The following is a 17,859-nucleotide window of genomic DNA, read 5'->3' on the forward strand; positions in this document are numbered from 1 at the left end:
CTGAAGCGTGTGTGGCTTTTATTTATACTTTGTAATGCAACTTTTACAATTAGACTTGATAATAAGTCCATATACATAACAGGAACTTTCAGTTTCCTCCACAGAAAATGTGCAGGTTTTGCGATCTGGTGCACATCTGCAAATGCAAAGCAGAGAAGAGAAATATCAGTCATGCATGCTGCGGCAACACCAGGTAACTGCACTGGTGAAATAAGTGATTTCTCCTGTATCTATATGAGTTAGTGGGTTAGTTTGCAAAAAAAATGTATATTCTATCATTAATTACTCACCCTCATGTCGTTTCAAACCTGTAAGACCTTCGTTCATCTTCAGAACACGAAGATATTTTTGATGAAATCCAAGAGCTCTCTGACCCTCCATAGACATCAAGGGAACTGAAGGACATCATTAAAATAGTCCATGTGATGTGAAGGATCTGGGACTTCATCAAAAATATCTTAATTTGTGTTCTGAAGATGAACCGTGGTCTTACAGGTTTGGAACAACATAAGGGTGAGTAATTAATGGCAGACTATTCATTTTTTGGGTGAACTATCCCTTTAAATGCGTACGCAGATTGGGTCGTTGAGGGCGACTCTACTCTTCATCATCAGGTGGGATTCCCAGCTCCTCATCGGTCCAAGCTGAAGTGTCCGGCCATGGAAAATGACCCTAAAGAGACATTTAACTAAGTGTCTGGTGGTCTGTTTATTATAAATGTTTAAAAACATCTGTTATGATGTGGTTTCCCCTCACCAGTACGGCGTCTGGGTCGTGCCAGATGTGCCACAGGATCCAGAACCACATGGCACCGCTGAGCAGCTCTGCCTGAAACTTCTGGTTCTTGGTGAGCTGAGGAGGCTGTCTGTATTGGGGCTCAATATGAGGGCCTCCTCCTGCCCTAAAACATGACAGTCAGGAAGATTACCAGTAAGTACGTGAAAGTTAATGTCTAGCAGTGCTAATGAAAACCCAATAGTGTTACATGCTGAGCAAATATATATGGACATTTGTAAATATATGAAAACCTTTTTTTTTTTGGAACAAGGTCTGTTTAAGATTGTATATGCAAGAAACAACTAAACTACACCAACATATTGCACCCTTTACCCATTAGACATAAAGTATAATTTACATTCTACAAAGAAAAGATTGTATTCCATACTTGTATTTTTCAGAAAGGTTGCCAGATTGCATAGACTTTCTGGGAAGACCCTTGAAGACAGTTTCTTACCTTTTTCCCCCAGTTTAAGACACTGATCACTTTAATTCAATGGAGGAAATAAGAGGGAAAGGAGTCTTTCAATTTAAGTAATACAATATTAACCTTCTGGCAAGTAGTGTACAGAAGGCTAACTTTTTACAGTTAAAGCGACTTAAGTGTTGTACTTTAACACTAAACATAGCAATAAAAGTAGAAGGGACTATGGGCAACCCCAATTTCCAGAAGTTATAGAAACTCTGGCATAAACAGAACATATGTTAATGCGTACATCGGTCACAAATTATTACATTTGTTTAACGTGTACATAAAATATTTGTGCATGTCTTGGTCTTGCAAAGCTCAAACATTTATCTGCATTGAACAAACAAGTAAAAAAATAAACACGCAAGTAAATGCATTCTTTTATAACATAACATGCAGGATATATGTTGTGTTTTATTATTAGACCAAGCAATTAAATAGTTTACCAATTACCGTGCGTTTTCCTCTTGGTACGACCATGTGTTTTGATCAATAAGGTTGCCAACCATATTTTTGGACCTTGTATTTTGGAGTCCCATGCAAACAACATTGTATGTATAAATGCGAAAATTCAGTGTCAAGGTATTTCAGTTTGATGCATCACTGTACCTAATAAGACCAGGGTACCAACTTCTATTTAAATCTAACCTCCATGTACTCTACATAATATTTATTCGATATACTCTAAGAACAAAACTACTTAACGTTAGCCTGTTAGCTTCCTGCTGATAAACACTCACTTTCTGACGGTCATCTGCTGAGGTCCGCGTCTGAAAAGTTGCAGGCCTGTTCGCAGGACACCCGCTGTCCTCCTGAGAGAAGACATGCTTATATTTGTGCCACTATTCTGTTTTCACAATTAGTTTTTGATCGGAGGAGCCGCGGTGAACACAAAGCTAAATGTCACCTTTACAGCGGCCGTCTCTCTGGCCTGCTAATAACGAGCGATTTGATTGGTCGCTTAGAATAAGATGAGTGACTGCTATTCGCTGTCTGTTCGACAGAGGGCGCCAAATACCCGCCGAGTAAATACTGCAACAACATCAGTTAGGGATTGTTAATAATACCGAATCAATTTAATGTAAATTACGCGCTTAATTTGGTCATTTATGTCTTTATTGAGTTTATAAATGTGTAAAAATGTATTTTAATTATAGTTATTGTTTCTTTCCCTTTGTTAAAATCCACTGTGGGGCAAGTTAGTCAAGAAACGAGATTCTGCTTGTGACTTACTGTGCTTATGCATTACACGAAGAAACGATTAGAAAAATGTACTAATGTAGGCTATGAAGACAGGATACAGGAGACCAGTGATCATTATATGAGAAACAGTATTTTATTTGCTCAAAGAGCAATAAATGTCAAAATTTTCTTCATGTTATCTCGATTACTCAGTCTTTATGACTCCAAGAATTATCATGCAAGAAAATCGAGGTATCGAGTATGAATATACTAGTGAGTGTGGTGCTCATACTGTTACACTAACATACAATGTTAGTAGCGAAATTGCTTGGGAATTAAATTTTAAAAACCGACATTTCGATCTTAAAGGAATAGTTCAAAACACCTATAGCTCGCCATTAATCATCACCATCTTCATCCTCCTCCTCCTCTCAGAGCAGCTCGTGGAGTGACAACATGGCGGCTCTGAAATACATCAATCACGAACACGAACAGATAGTGCCGCTTAAAGCCACCACGGCACCTAACGTCCGTTTTAACGAGTGCAACTAACTGACCACTTCAGGCATTATGGCCTCGCGCAACGAAGGTGATTTCTGATCGCCGCCGAAACAGGAAATGTGCTTCTTCTGTTTCCGCTCGGATGCGGCGGTTACTGTGACGTCATACACGACTTCTTCAGAACAGCTCTCATAACAGAAACTTGACCATTAAAAAAAATACCAAAACACACATGGAAATATATAAATGAAATTGTTTCAAAATACTTTATTGCATAACAGGTTTATTAATACGCATATGTAACTGATAATGATTGTATCACATTATTTGACATTACAAATCACACGAAAGTTTAAAACATTACTCTTCATAAGATAATCCTGTAATATGCTTTTGTATATATGTGCCACATATGCCTTTGTGGTGTCTTGATTTAGATTAAATCTGTTTTTATACAGTCTATGGATTAAACTCGTATTTTGTCACATCATGCTGTTATGGCACGCGTAAATACGTCATGACGCAGAAGAAAAATAACAACTGAATCGTATATAATCGGTCCTTCTGAGCGAACGTCCAAAACACTGCTTTCGTATTCCCATGTTTGAGGCTACAAAAGCTCATTGAGATTTTTAGTCGCCGGCGTGCATTTTAAAACACACGGCTGGTGATGCAACGTTACTCCTCTTACGGAGCTTAATCCGGTTTCCGGCGATGGTATTTTCTGGAAAGCCCGTGACCCCGCCCTGCGTGCGCTTTGTGCCGCGCGGAGCACTGACGCCATCTTCTTGCGATATTTGTGACGCGACACGAGCTACTTTTATATGTAAAGCAACTCCATCAAAGGGCTCTTCTAAAACGTCGTGTTTCAGAGATCCGTTGAGATTCAAGTAAATGAAAAGGTTAATGAGAGTGCGTTAATGACGCCCTACTGTCTTCCACAAACACAAAAAAATACTCTCGTGTACTCTCGGCTCTCCGGTTGCGCCGCTCTCCCCTCGCAGCTCAGAGCCCGCCCAGAAGTGGAATTCAGATGATGTCATCTGTAGCCAATCAGCGCCGAGGAAACAGGACAATATGGGTTTTATTGGTCATGGGCAATGTCGCTCATTCTATTCAGGGAGGGGGCGAACGGAGAAAATCGCCATTTTGAAAGCGTAACAAAATGAACTCTATTGACACTGAAATAATACCCTAGCTCCAGAACTGGTTGAAATGTTGCCCGTCTTTATGTCCATCTATAATCTCAAACGTTCCTTGAGTTAAAACCTGAAGATGATTTGACTGGCGTAGTAAGCAATCCTGTGCGATACAACAGCTCGATTTAATTATCTCTTTGATTTCGTTTTCCTTTCAATTGTACAAATTCGACGATCGGCGCGTCACATCGCAGTTTTCTGTTTTATCTTGCTGTGTTTAATCTCCACTCTGCGCTGCATAGCTCTTCAACTGCTAGTGGTGGGTTTTATAGCACAGACTGCGCATGCGCAGGAGGATGCGGTTTCGCTCAAGTTCAGTGGGGGGAGGGGGCGGGTGTTGTATGAACACGTCTGCTGAAGAGCAACATTTGGAGACCATGCAACAATATAATAGCAATGTATATGATTTGTATATACACATATAAAGTGTGTATATATGCATTGTATCACCATGAACTTGAGAGACTGGCTTTCAAAAGATCTCACAAAATGGTGAAAAAAGGAAATTACAACAAAAATAGCCAAGAAAAAGAGTAGATTTCTACGTTAATATTATCTTTTTATTACACTCTGCAGATGTTTTTGTTTATACTTATGGTCATGCAACTCCAGTTATCAAATATATATAAATCTGCACTTGTATAAAGGGTTACATAACAGATTTGCTATCATTTACAGTTTTGGGCCTCACAAAGACTTGTGTTGGCTGCCTTCTGCTTTGTTTTCACTCAGTTATCGTTTCTTATTATTTCATGTTTTGACATACATTTGGATACTTATAATGGGGTAAGGGATAAAAAAAGGAAACATTCACAGGCTAAAAATAAGACATCAACCTTTAAAAAAAATGTTTTACCAAGTACACATGCAGATACAAAAAAAAACAAGATTTCCTTAATCATTCCAAAACACCCAGATATTGAAGCAAAACACAAGGTCTTGGCATAATTATTATTATTTTTACCAAACTTTTATTCGTAATGGTAGACACAAACTATATTGTAACACTTTTATTATTCCTTGCTCTTAGGTTTAGGAATTCAGACCAACTTTGGGATCATTTGATAATAATGTACAGGTGCTGGTCATAGAATTAGAATATCATCAAAAAGTTTATTTATTTCACTAATTCCATTCAAAAAGAGAAATTTGTATATTATATTCATTCATTACACACAGACTGATATATTATATACAAACCCTACATCTATAGAAAGGTTTGTTTTTTATTCAGCTTTCAGATGATTTTTATTTTATTTATTTATTTTTGGTCGGGTTTTATGGTCCCGGGTCACATACTTTCAATGAGTCAAATGAACGATATAACGATCTTTTTATTTACACACATGTTGACTTAAATACTATTTTTTACAATGATAATGATTGCAACAAACTATTTCATTACAATATGTGACGTTACATTAAAGACACTACGGTTAAAAATCCTGTAATAAACAACGCCGTGTCCCCACAAGTCATGTCCCAACGAAGGAAGCTTTCCCATCAATGGAAAGCTTATTTATTTAGTTTTCAGATGCGTTATTCATCTAAATTTTAAGAACTGGACAGCCAGGTCCCATTTCTCCACAGCGAGCTGCATTCAGACTCCTGTGTTTGGACTGTAATATTATGACGCTCGCCGCGGATGAACTCTCCCTCCTCTGCCCCTGAGCTCGTGCACGGGAAACCCCTCGCATCAGAGGCGGAGCGCGCACTGACAGAGAGTCGGGGGCGAGCGGAGGGAGGCGGAGCCACGGCACTTCTGCCAGGGCCGCCATTTTTGCACAGGGAAAAGAGACAGGATTGAAGGGATCTAGTTTCTAACTGTCGGCATAGATATGGACAAAATTGTCGGGGTTTAACAGTCTCCAACAGTGCGTTTGGATTAGAGCACCACGAAGCGAAATACAAGTGCGAAACAGCGCGATTTGTAAAGCTCTGTTACACATCCGCAGTGGAGAGCGAAGTATTGTTTTGGTTGTGTGGTAACTGTTAGATCAGGCGGCGGGGTCTCAACCGAGTCCCCAGTGTCTCTATCCACAGTTATCACCGTGGACATCAACGGTAAGTACCTGGCGTGATCTCACAGCTATCTGTTTGTTTATTAGAGACGAGTGTTTGATGCTAGTGGCTAAGTGACTTGCTGAAGAGGGTCCCATCCTTGTGTAGATGCTGAAACTGTGAGCTTGGGTCATTAGTTTGTTAACAATCAGATGTAATTACAACGCTGCTGTGCATTTGTCACCCCCTTCTTTTGAGGTATAAATCCCACTGGCTTGATGTAAAGAGGACAGTCCGAGCAGTGTGTGTTATGACTTAATTTAGCAGCTAAAGTGGCTAGCTAGATCACACCCACCTTAAATGCCTCACAAAAGGAGAGATCTCAAATTGTAACGCTGTTTTATTGTGGGAGCGACCAAATAAGCTGCACACGAGACGAGAGCGGCGGAAGAAACCCGTCGTCGTTGTTGGAAAGCTGCTAGCTAACGTTACACCAGCAGTCACTGGAGAAATGCTAGCAGGTTAGCCAACCGAGCGAGAAAGAAACCGCTCGAGACTTCAGTAATCTCTTCACAGGCTGGGATGTGCAACAAAAACTGCTCAAGAGTGTGTTTCCATTTTGGCTGTGGGTTGTGGTCACGTCCAGCGATACGCTGCTTCCGCCACTCATCTACACAAGCTTGATGGAGATATGCACATGTTTACATCTATTTACACGTGTTTTGGTGTGCATTTTTAGACAACGAGAGGTGTGAGATGTTTAAAATGGCACGTTGTGCTCTGACAGAGCCTGCAACAACAGGGCTTTTGTTTACACTTCTCAACTCCGGCTAACTAGGTCCACTCTTAGCCCATCCATGCCTAGCCCACAAACACACGTTAAAGTCTATCGACTGACATTGATTCAGAGGAGGAAGAGCCTCTATACATACGAGCTGATTTTAGTCTTGTGTTTTTGAACTTGCTCTAATCGCTGCAGAGAATAGGACTGATTTAACACGGCTTCGCATGATATTGTGTAGATTTAGCGTAGAGGACCGAAAACGAGCGCTTGTTTAGTGTGTTTTGTGTGTTGATAATGAGTGCTGCAGGCGTGGGGGGAGGAGGGGTTCGGGGTTCATGTCAGATCTGCTTCAGCTTCTCCTCAAAGTGGACCAGAACCGCGCTGCTTTACCCTCGAGCTGCGCAGTTACGCAGTTTATAGTCAATAAACCGTCTTTCGACGCGTTTGTAGGCTTTGAACGATTTATGTTCGATATTAATTACTGGAAATTTAATATATGCCTCCGTGTAAGGTATTTAAACGACCCAGCGTGTCATGTCGATGCGCATTAGCATAGCAAGCTAAGCAAGTTAGCTTCACCGACTAGCTGTTTGTGAGGATGTTGTTGAATTAACTCAACGTTTAGTCGACCCGGCGCTGTTAGTTTATCTTAACAGATCATTCAGTGATTTTAAACCCCAAGAAGTCGACGTTAAATCGCACTTTCCCCCTCAAATGATCGTGTGCATCGTGAGGTGAGCTGAGCTGAGATTTGGCTAGTCGTCGTCAGTCTCAATCGCCAGCTACGCAGAAACGACGCAAACACTTTGTTCCAGCACAAAAACAGCGCATTTGACAAATAGATACTTAAGCTTATGTGAAAAGGCGGGTTTCTTGTTATCTTGGCCGCTTTCTGGCAAATGTCAGCGAGTCTTCGAGCGCAGTATTTCCTCTCAGGGACTTAGTGAAAATGGCGGATGAGTTGATGTTGTGGTAATGAAAGCCTCCACACCCCTCGATCAGCTCTCACACACTGCAGCGCCAACACACACACCAGGACAGCACAGGGCTGTGTTTCACCAAATATGAGTATAACCTGCGTCCATTGAACGCTTTAGCACATAAACCCAACCATATGAGTGTGTTACTGATAAACGTATACACCACAACTCAAATCTCATCTCATTCGTGAAGCAACCACCAGTAACGTTCTGTTGTTGCTGTCTTTACAGCGTTCAACAATATAGTAGAAGTAGTATTCATATTGTATTAGAAGGTAGTTGTTGTCTTTGCCAGGTAAAGTGTATTTAGGGTGTTTTCACATATTACCTTAGTTCATTTTAAAGGAACCAAACCCAGATCACTTAAGGGGAACCATCCAAAAGTGACCTCGGTCCTTTTGGTGTTCACTATATAGTGGACTCAAAAGCGAACCTTTTCTTGGTCCTCTTCAGCACTCAAGTGATCTCAGACCCTTTCTTGTTCACACCACGACTTCATAAGAACACAGACTGTGGCTTTCTGTGCAGCAGTGAAATGGAAATGTTTGAAGATGAAGTGGATGATAATAATAATTAATAATTATAAAAGATATTCTAGTACTAAACCACTTAGTTCAACCTCAATCATTACTGTTATGCTGGTCCATACAAAGCATACCAGGACCTCATTGCTTTCACAAATCACGAGGAAATCGAACCACAAACGGAACAAACTCAGACAAACATTCAAATAAACTGAGACCATTATTCCAATGTCTTCATTTAACAAAAAAAAAAAAAAAAAAACCGAGTGAAGACTGCAGTGATTTTTTTAAAATTATTTTTATGTTTGATTTGACTTCTGTAGTTTTTCTTACAGGAGGCTGTTAAATAGATCTACTTTACCTGTACTGTTTTTTTTTTCTTTCAGTTTTCTTTCTTATATTGTTCCTCCTATTGTTATTTGCGTCTTTGTTCTAGTATGTAATAAAGATGAAATAAAAATAACAAAATTAACTTCACTATGAAGTAAAATAACTCGTGTTGCGAAATATGCATTTCGTCAAACCACCCACCCTTAGGAAATTCTTTTGTGACTTAGTTTACCTTACTGGAAATTTGTGACTATGAAAGGGAGGTTTGTGTTGTACCAGAAACCTAGATTTGTGCCTTGCCTCACCTAACGATTTAACAGGAAATTAGTTGTTTCTCGAGCTCATGCACAACCATCTACTTCTTAAAACTACTCTGGAAAAAAAGAGTTTTGGTTTAACAGCCACTCTGAGCAGTACAACTTTATTTGAGGATGCCATAGAGTTTACTGCAGTATAGAAAAGAGCGAAACCCACACGGCTGTGTCATATTTCTCTCATGATTACTGCTCCCTCCCTCTGGTCAGCAGGGAGCTTACAGGTCCAGAAGAATGTGGTTATTCATCAGAGCAGTTTGATGGGGTAAACATGGGCCCTAATGCCTAATGAATAGACAATGATGCTGCAAAAATGTAATCTTGATCTTGCATGGGAAGCAGGCGAGTGACTGCTCATGCGTGAACTGATGGCACATCATCGGGGGCTTCGGTTATCCAGCGGGTCAAGCCATCACGCGGCATATGAATGCTGATGTTTGAGTTTTATCACTCTTAATGGGTCCGCTTTCTATCCCTCAGCCTGATGCAAATGTTGTTGTAGCTTTTGGGGGCAGGTGAAATGGCTTAAGCCCCTTTCACACTGCACGTCGGACCCGCAATATTCCCGTAACATTGCCTGGTTGCCTTCTGTGTGAAAGCAACCACGTCCCGGGATTGATTACCGAATTGAACCCGGGTCAGGGACCTAGTAACATTGCGGTAATCGATCCGGAACGAGCGCTGTGTGAACAAAAGCCAGATCTAATTCCGTATCGAAGTGATGACGCGCGTTATCGCGCGACTCTTTTACCGGCTGTTTTGAAGGAAGATCAACATTCGCGACGAAAACATATGTGCAAACTGTAATGAAGCAGATATCAGTTAGTTCCTCACTTTCCGCGCTGACGCGGAGATCGTTTGCTTGTCACGTGTCATTACGGGATCTTCAAGGGTTGTGTGTGAAAGCACGCACATATACCGGGTCATCACTGGCAGTGTGAAAGTGCCAAATCTAGCGACCAGGGAACAATTACAGGAACACTTTACCCCTGTATTTGCCGGAATGGCAGTGTGAAAGGGGCTTTATAGGGACAAGCTGTGAGATAACAGCTGTGACTCGATTGTTTCTCCTTTGACATTGACAAAGACCCCCTCCCCAAACCCCAAGCTCTCCTTTTACCTCTCATCCACTGGCCAAAGCAGATGCATGACTGTGGAAAGTTTGTGTTTTCATTAATAGGAATTTGATTGTGTTTAGAAAGGCTTTCCGTAATCTAAACCAAGGTGTTGCTCCGACAGCTTTCTGGAAATGCCAATTTCTGCATATTTCTTGTTGAAGCCAGTATGTGCTACATTTTTTTTCCCTTAGCCAAACTGTGAGACCGGCCTCTGTGGTGCAAACTTTGGCAGCCACTGGTGAGATGATGGTCCGAGAGACTTGCCAAACACATGCTTTGGACCTTTTTTTCTTCTTCTTCAGGACAGCACCATGGCTGACATTCAAGATGCCCATTAAGAACGGATTTGCCATCTATTGTTTAAATGCTGATTTGCTCCACAAATACAGTATTTTTTTTTTGTCTGCATGGAAAAGCTGGCGCCTGTGCTTGCCTGCAGATAACGAGAGGAGCAGACCGTGTACAGTGCAGGCTGTGGCTTTCTGACAGGCGTTTCCTGTAGATGGAGGTCCAATCGTTGGCATGTAGTGGTGTGACATCACAAAGAAGCCATGCAAAGAGGATGCAACATCAGCCTACGCACATCAACACACAGCTCACATCTCCGACAGCGACACTCGAGGGAAGTGATCCACGCGGAGAATGAAGCAAACCTGGTTTGTTTTTAAATAATAAACCTAGCACATTTGAACTACACTGTCGTCTCATCTGATGGAAACATGGTGGATGAACTTGAAGAGTTCAGAATGAGCACTCCCCGGTGTCTTGTTTTGCATAGCCTGTCTTTTTTTAAGACTGGGATGCATGGAAAGGTGTTGTGACAAGGTTGTGTGTGACAACTGATATAAGAAGTGAAGATTTTTATTGTACTAGGGCGTAATAAAGCTATTACTTTAGTAAATAATGTTGATCTGCAAGATTAAAACGTGCAATTCCGATCAGCATAAACCGCTCTCCAGCAGCTGCATTCACTGTCCTGTATTCTTCTTTGTCAGGTTGACATGTCACACTTGCATTCTAGCCTCCCTGCGCAAAGGTGATTTGACGCTGTGTGTGTGAGCCCAGGGGCAGTGTCTGTTTGTTGTCTTTGTTGGAGAAGTAAAGTACCCCCCCTCAGGAGAGATGGAGGTTTTAAAGAGAGAGAGAAAGTCAGGAGGCTCACAATCGCAGTCTCAGGTGACGCATCTTATCCTCGCATTGCGCACACCGGGGCACACACACACACACACTTGATAAAAACCTGACAAAACACACTCTAAAAAGCCTGTTTGCTCGACTCCTAAACGTAAAAGATGTTTTGATATTTGTGGAGCTGAGGTGTGGTTTGGCACATATGCAGGTAGCTGGTTCCACCGGGAGGCCTGTTGGTGCCGTGAGGTCACGTGAGAGATGTGAAGGGAGGAGCTATGGGCTCAGGTAACCTGTTTTTGTTTGCTGGCTGTAACCGAGCTCTCTCAGCGGGCCCTGCCTACATGACAGGTGTCCCATAGAGCAGACATCCCCTCATCCTACACATCTAAATGTGTGAATGTTATCGTGGGGTGTTTGTGATGTAATGGTGTGAGCCAGGCGTGAAATCGATCATGCAGCTGTGCCATCGTGAAGTCTGAGTGGTCCCGACTGTCCTTCTCGCCCATGGCATTATGGACTGATTTGACCCCTGCACGTCCATACGTATACGTTACACTATGATACTCCAAAACTGCTTCCAATATAAGGAAGGAAATTTGTCTTTGTTTGCCTTATGGTTTTAGTATTTTAACTGATTATTAGTGTGTAACTGATGTATGCTACTATGGAAGACAGAAAAAAAACCTTACCATATAAAAACGATATTATTGGTTTTGATAATGAACCAAAATTTGCATCTGCATCCTTAACTCAAGCTACAACTACTATCAAATGTGCATTTCTAAGAGAGAGTAAAAATCAAAAATTGAAAAGTGATACTATTTTTTTTTTTAATTTTCTGATTTGAAAACAAGATCATAATAAGATAGACTACATTTTTTTTATTAAGATTTATGTCGAGGAAAATTAACTGGTCTGGTTTCTACAGCTTTCTATATAGAGCAAACATCCGGCTTTAAACTTGAAATAAATAAAGATTTGACAGTTATCATGATAATTAATCGATTTCCGCTGATATGAGATAAATTGTGAAAGGTTTTGGGCCATATCGCCCAGCCTTAGCAATAATATTTCGTTTTTTCTTCAGAAAATATAAAATCCTGTTTTTCTTTAACTCTAAATAAAACACACTTTTCTAGATGGGGGATATGCATCGTTGATTTTGTTTGTCAACAGTCATCCTTATCTAATTTAAGAATGTCAAGTGCCTCCTTTCTGACCGTGGTGGAGGTGCACTGTGGTCAGTCACTTGGCAGTCTAGCGCAGGAGCCATTAACCTCATTAACGTATGTTCATATACATGCACAAGAAGTGTTCTTGCTTACTGGCCAAAGTCTAAAGTGCCCACCTTGAGGTCTCTATGAAATTATGTCCTCTGGACGTGGGACGTCTGTGAAATTTTCACCTGTTTTAAAATCATCCAATTATCTGTAGTAATGATATTTAGCATGGTTAGTTTGATGTAGTAAAAATCGCTAATAAAATCTTGTATTCATGTAGGCATCTCTCTATTCTATTCAGCGGCTAGAGCTGGCCGTGATTGTGCCCCGATTGTGGCGGATTTGTCTAACGAGGTGACACGACCTCGTACCTCATGCATCTTTATCAATGACAGTCAGGAAAAGCTGTCGGCGTGTGTTTTTGAGGCACGTGGTTGTGTGAAGCCTCTATGTAGCGTAGGCTGTGATGACTCAGTCTGCGAGAACGGTGTGTGAAGTCACATCGCCGGGGATGGCGTTTGGAAGCCTCCTCGATTTCCATCTCTCCCCGCTGGAAACCAGACCACGCGAACCAGGAAAAAACGACTGTGGGAGAGAGCGAGGGAGAAGCGGGGAGAAACATGTGTTGACACTCCTACGGGAGGCTGTGGGTTTCCCTCCCCGATGTAGCGAGGGAGGAGCTTCCCGTACCACATTGTGTCCGTACAGAGAGGAGGAAAAACAGTCGGATTCAGCTGGTGGCTTCTGCGCCAGAATTCCCAGCCTTAGATGGATCGTTCCACTGGAAAGACAGGACAGAGAAAAGAAATATTACACGATGTGTTGCATAACATTACGAGTGTTTTATATATTTTAGTTTCGAAGGCTGCTTATCTTTTCATAGGCTCTTTAAATGGCTTCTCTCTCCTCATGACCATTTAATTGGGCTCGTATTCAGCAGCCAACTCCCCGTCCACCCCTCCGAGTGTCAGGGGTTTATTTAGGAAGTGCAGAGGGGAGGGAAAGAAATCCGGGTAGGGCAGGGAAGCGCTTTTCTTTCTTTCTTCTCCCTCTCTCTCTGGCTGTGTTCCTCAGACGGTTCTACTAAAGGAAATGGGCGTGTCGGAGGGAGCCTGAATGCTCGGATTTAGCCAGGAATGCTCTACTGTACTGGATTTTTCCACAACCTCCCTTTATATTTGAGGAGGGGGATTTTTGCTGTGTGTGTGTGTACACGGAGAGGCAGTGCGCATGCGTGCATTCCTGAGCAGTGACGGCAGGATTGTCCTGCTGAGGCCAAGAAGAACAGAATTGTTGTGTGAAAGCCGGAAAGAGACCACTGTATGCTTTCTAAGGGAAATGGGTTTATTACACAACACAATGTTGTTATGCCTTCATGAAGAGGGCACGGTCACTTAAGCTTTATATTAAAGCTTAATTAACACAGATTTGTTTTGTTTCGCTAACATTACAGCCATAAATACTGGCCTTGTAATCTTACTTTTCTTCTGTAAGAAAAATTTATAATCATAGTAGTAGTAATAATAATTCTTCTTTTTTGACATTTGCAGTAAAGTTAGATCCCTTAATCATACCCCATACCTTAACTTAACTATTACCTTACCAACTATTAAAATTAGGAGTTTGTTTAGGAAAAACTCTCAAGGTGCTACCAAAAATTATTCCAAATGAGTCACTTTTTAGGTTGCAGTTCAGTCAGGATACTGCCTCCGAGGACAGCCGTCCATGTAAACAAACGACAGCAAGGCGTTTCATTAGATTTGGAACGGAGCTATTATTTCCTGTGCTTTTTCAGGAGCTGTGAAACTCCATTCATTTTTCACAGCAGTCGAAACATCCCCAATATATCAGACCCACTGCGCTTGTGAAAGCAACCTGACGTGGCCAAAAATGGGAGAATCGTAGTAGCCTACGGCTACAGAGTAAATCGCATGTCGTCAGATTCCTATTAATTAGCCCCCAAGCTGACAGCTGTCATCTCTGCAAGTCTTTGGACTGCTTTATAGCCTTTATAGATAGGGCACAAGCATATCTCGCACACATCACACAGTTTGCAAGTCTGTTCTTCATCATGCCGCATGTGCAGATTACAGTTTCATAGTAACTTATTTATATATAGTGAGCAGAAGACGTGCCACCCTCATAGGAAAGTGTAAATGTGTGTGTTTAAAGGGGCATGTTAAGGCTGGTGAAGGTGTGTGTTGTGTGCAGGCATGTAAGTTCATGTTTTGTTTATTTGCAGTGATGTGCATCATAATTCCTGGTATGCAAAGTCCAAAATGAACCAAATGTTGGTTAAAATTGGCTTTTGCGGGTAAATGGTTAAGTCATTTTAGATTATTTTAATTTAAATTATAAAAATTCTTAATACAATTTTTTTTTTCATTTTTAATACAATGCAATTTAACAAATTATGTAGACATAAATAATTTAGTAAAAAAGATACAATTCAGTGATTAAGTTTTGAAAGATGTTAAATAAGAAATGGTTAAATATCAAATATAATATATCAAATATATAATTAAATCATACAGTGTCTCTATAAATAGTGCACTGAATATAAATATGAAAAATCTAAAAATAAACATGCATACATACACATTAGGGCTGCACGATATTGGGGAAAAAAATGACATTGCGATATTTTTTTTTGCGATAGATATTGCGATATGAAATCGAATCAAATTTTTTCTTACAAAAATGGGGTGAGCACACTTACATTCTCATTTTAAATGATTTAAACATCGACACATCGTGTCAATTGATTAATATGCGAGAGGGAGAGAGAGCAAGACAACGCTGGTGTTGTTTAAAGATGGTGAGCGTGCGGCCGGGGCTCGCTCACTCTCTCTCTCTATTTTCTCTTACGTGCTCTCTCTCTCTCTCTCTCTCTCTCTCTCTCTCTCTCTCTCTCTCTCTCTCGTGCGCATACATGCATGAGGCCTTAAGGTTGATTTATACTTCTGCATCGGACCTTCTGCGTAGCCTTTACGCCATAGACTATTTGTAATTGTACATTTTTACTTTTGCGACTTCGTCCGCGTCGACATGAAATACACATACAAACCGCAGTCTGGAGTGCAAAAAAATATAAAAATTCTGGTTTAATGTACTAAGACAGTGATGCAGATGAGCCAGAATATTAACGCGACATGTCTAAATCTAAAGCGTTTTCCTCTCTTTAGAAAACTGTAATTCAGAAAGCGCTTATGGATGAAGTTAATATTTTGGGCTGATCTGTTTTTCTGCAACATATTTTGCTTAATTAGTAAGATGTGTGTATTGTCTCTGTGCATTAAGCGTGTTCTTTATATGGGAGGAAAATGCTGTAATAATGTGTAAATAAACACGTTTCATTTACTTTTTGAGCTTAAATGCATATGTGCACATAGTATTTGCTTTACAATTAACTATTAAACCAAAAACCTTTCAAAAACATGCAGCAATGTGATTATTTTGATTTAGTGTCAGTGGGTTTAATCCGTGACATTAACAGATTTATTACTCCTTCCCTTGGTGTTTTTCCACATTGCAATTGTTTTTGCATTAACAATTTGCAATTGTTATAATTGCATTGTCCAGTTTTCTCTCAGAACGATGATCTGACTTTCTATTTCTATCATTTTTTCACAAACACAACAAATAATCAAATACTGCCCTAAACTCAATGAGGGAAAGGCAGTGCTATCCTGCAAGTATGGTGGATAAACAAACCAGTTTCCCAGAACTCAATGCGCACGTTCTCATTTTTTTATATTCAATCTTTTATAACACTTATTGCCTTATTAATAATGCATCACTGTTAAAGGCCTTCTTTTATTTGTGAACAATTAAAATGAAAACAAAACATTGTGCTTTTGTAAAATAAAGAAAACGAATAGGATGTCGCTTTCTGTCTTTTGAATTTCCTTTCTGTGAACATAAGCATGTCACAAAAAGGTTAATTTTAACGGATAGAGATTATACTTATTATATAAAGGTTGGAAATCAATTTGCTTTTCAGTGAGTGAAATAAGTATTTGATTCCCTACCAACCAGCAAGTATTCTGGCACCGACAGATTGATTATGTGCCCCTGTGGAACACCGATTAGTCCTACCACTTTAAGAAGTTAAGCTTAATGTCAGCTCGTTAGGTGTATAAGACACCCATCACACCACTAATGTAGATATGTGTATATATATATTGTATATTAATAAATATAATTGATGGGCTGTTTTGTTGTTTTTTTTTTGTTTTGTTTTGTTTTTATTGAAGGCAAAGTCGCTAGCACAATGCTGGTATTCTTCCATCCTGTTTTCTGTTTTGTAGCTGAACAGCCTTGCCAAAATCCAGGATTCATCTGTAGACTGTATGTCCCAGCATCTGGCCCCTCCTCTAATCCCACTTATCACCACAACACACACACACTTTAATTCCTTTGTCGCCACACTGTTTGTTGTTCCAGGGGAAGTATGTCAGTGTGACATATTTAGCCCCTATGACCAGGATTAAAACGTTACTTGCAAGGGAAGCCCCCGATTGGCTATCGTGGCTGTCTTTAGCTGTCAGTCAATGCCAGTTCCCTCCTCTATCCACAGAGCTGCTTCTCTTCGTCTCCATTTACCCGACACATACAAAGCTTATTCATTAATCTTTCCATCCGTCATTTTTGATTTTGCCTCCTCCATTCACACACATATTAAATCCTCTCGCATCAATGCAGCAACCACGCGTCTCTGTGCACGCTCAAGATGAGTGCACATTTATTGATGAGAGCAGAAAATATAAAAGGCCGCCTCCATGTTGTATTCTCTCTCTCTCTCTCTCTCTCTCTCTCTCTCTCTCTCTCTCTCTCTCTCTCTCTCTCTCTCTCTCTCTCTCTCTCTCTCTCTCTCCCTTCTTCAATTCCAAGCATGTAGCTGCGCCCCCTTGAGTCAATGCGGAGTCACTTCACCCTGTTTGTTGTTCCTGAAAAGGTCGAGCGCTGTTATTGGACGCAGTTTTACCACACAATCTTCACTTCCCCTCCCATATCTTACAAAGGACATGTTCAAACACTGATGTTTTTTCTTTATCTTTTAGGGTTAGGGAAACTTTACCCAAACCAACGCGTTGAAGCACAAACCGATCTTTATTAGTTCATCTATAAAAAATGTTCATTAACAATTTATTTTATAGTGTATATAGTATTTCTGTTGATGTCTGCACAAATTATATTTGCCTTCAGGGCCAACCACGGCCTCATATTTGTTTTATGAATCATAGTTACTCTTTGAAAGGAGTCATATCCTGTTTACAATACTAGCTTTAATGACCCAGGTTTCGTAATATGTGCCCTGTCTGTGTGT

At 40.6% G+C, this 17,859-nt stretch overlaps 2 protein-coding genes across 2 annotated transcripts in view; one reads left to right on the plus strand and one right to left on the minus strand.

The window, feature by feature from the left end:
* Position 1: 1 nt before the first annotated feature.
* LOC127956347 (NADH dehydrogenase [ubiquinone] 1 beta subcomplex subunit 2, mitochondrial) lies at positions 2-2,189 on the minus strand. The gene is made up of 4 exons (XM_052554188.1): positions 1,987-2,189; positions 757-901; positions 573-672; positions 2-136 (listed from the first exon to the last, which is right to left on the minus strand). Exons 1-3 carry the CDS (start codon positions 2,070-2,072, stop codon positions 598-600), a joined length of 306 nt encoding a protein of 101 aa, XP_052410148.1. The 5' UTR covers positions 2,073-2,189; the 3' UTR covers positions 2-136; positions 573-597.
* Positions 2,190-5,856: 3,667 nt separating this feature from the next.
* Positions 5,857-17,859, plus strand: part of LOC127956623 (inactive histone-lysine N-methyltransferase 2E-like) — a 33,033-nt gene continuing 21,030 nt past the window's right edge. The window contains 1 exon segment of the mRNA XM_052554697.1: positions 5,857-6,192. The gene's annotated coding sequence lies outside the window, so the exon portion shown is untranslated.

Source organism: Carassius gibelio, chromosome B4 (genome assembly GCF_023724105.1).
Source record: "Carassius gibelio isolate Cgi1373 ecotype wild population from Czech Republic chromosome B4, carGib1.2-hapl.c, whole genome shotgun sequence".
NCBI classification, from domain to species: domain Eukaryota; kingdom Metazoa; phylum Chordata; class Actinopteri; order Cypriniformes; family Cyprinidae; genus Carassius; species Carassius gibelio.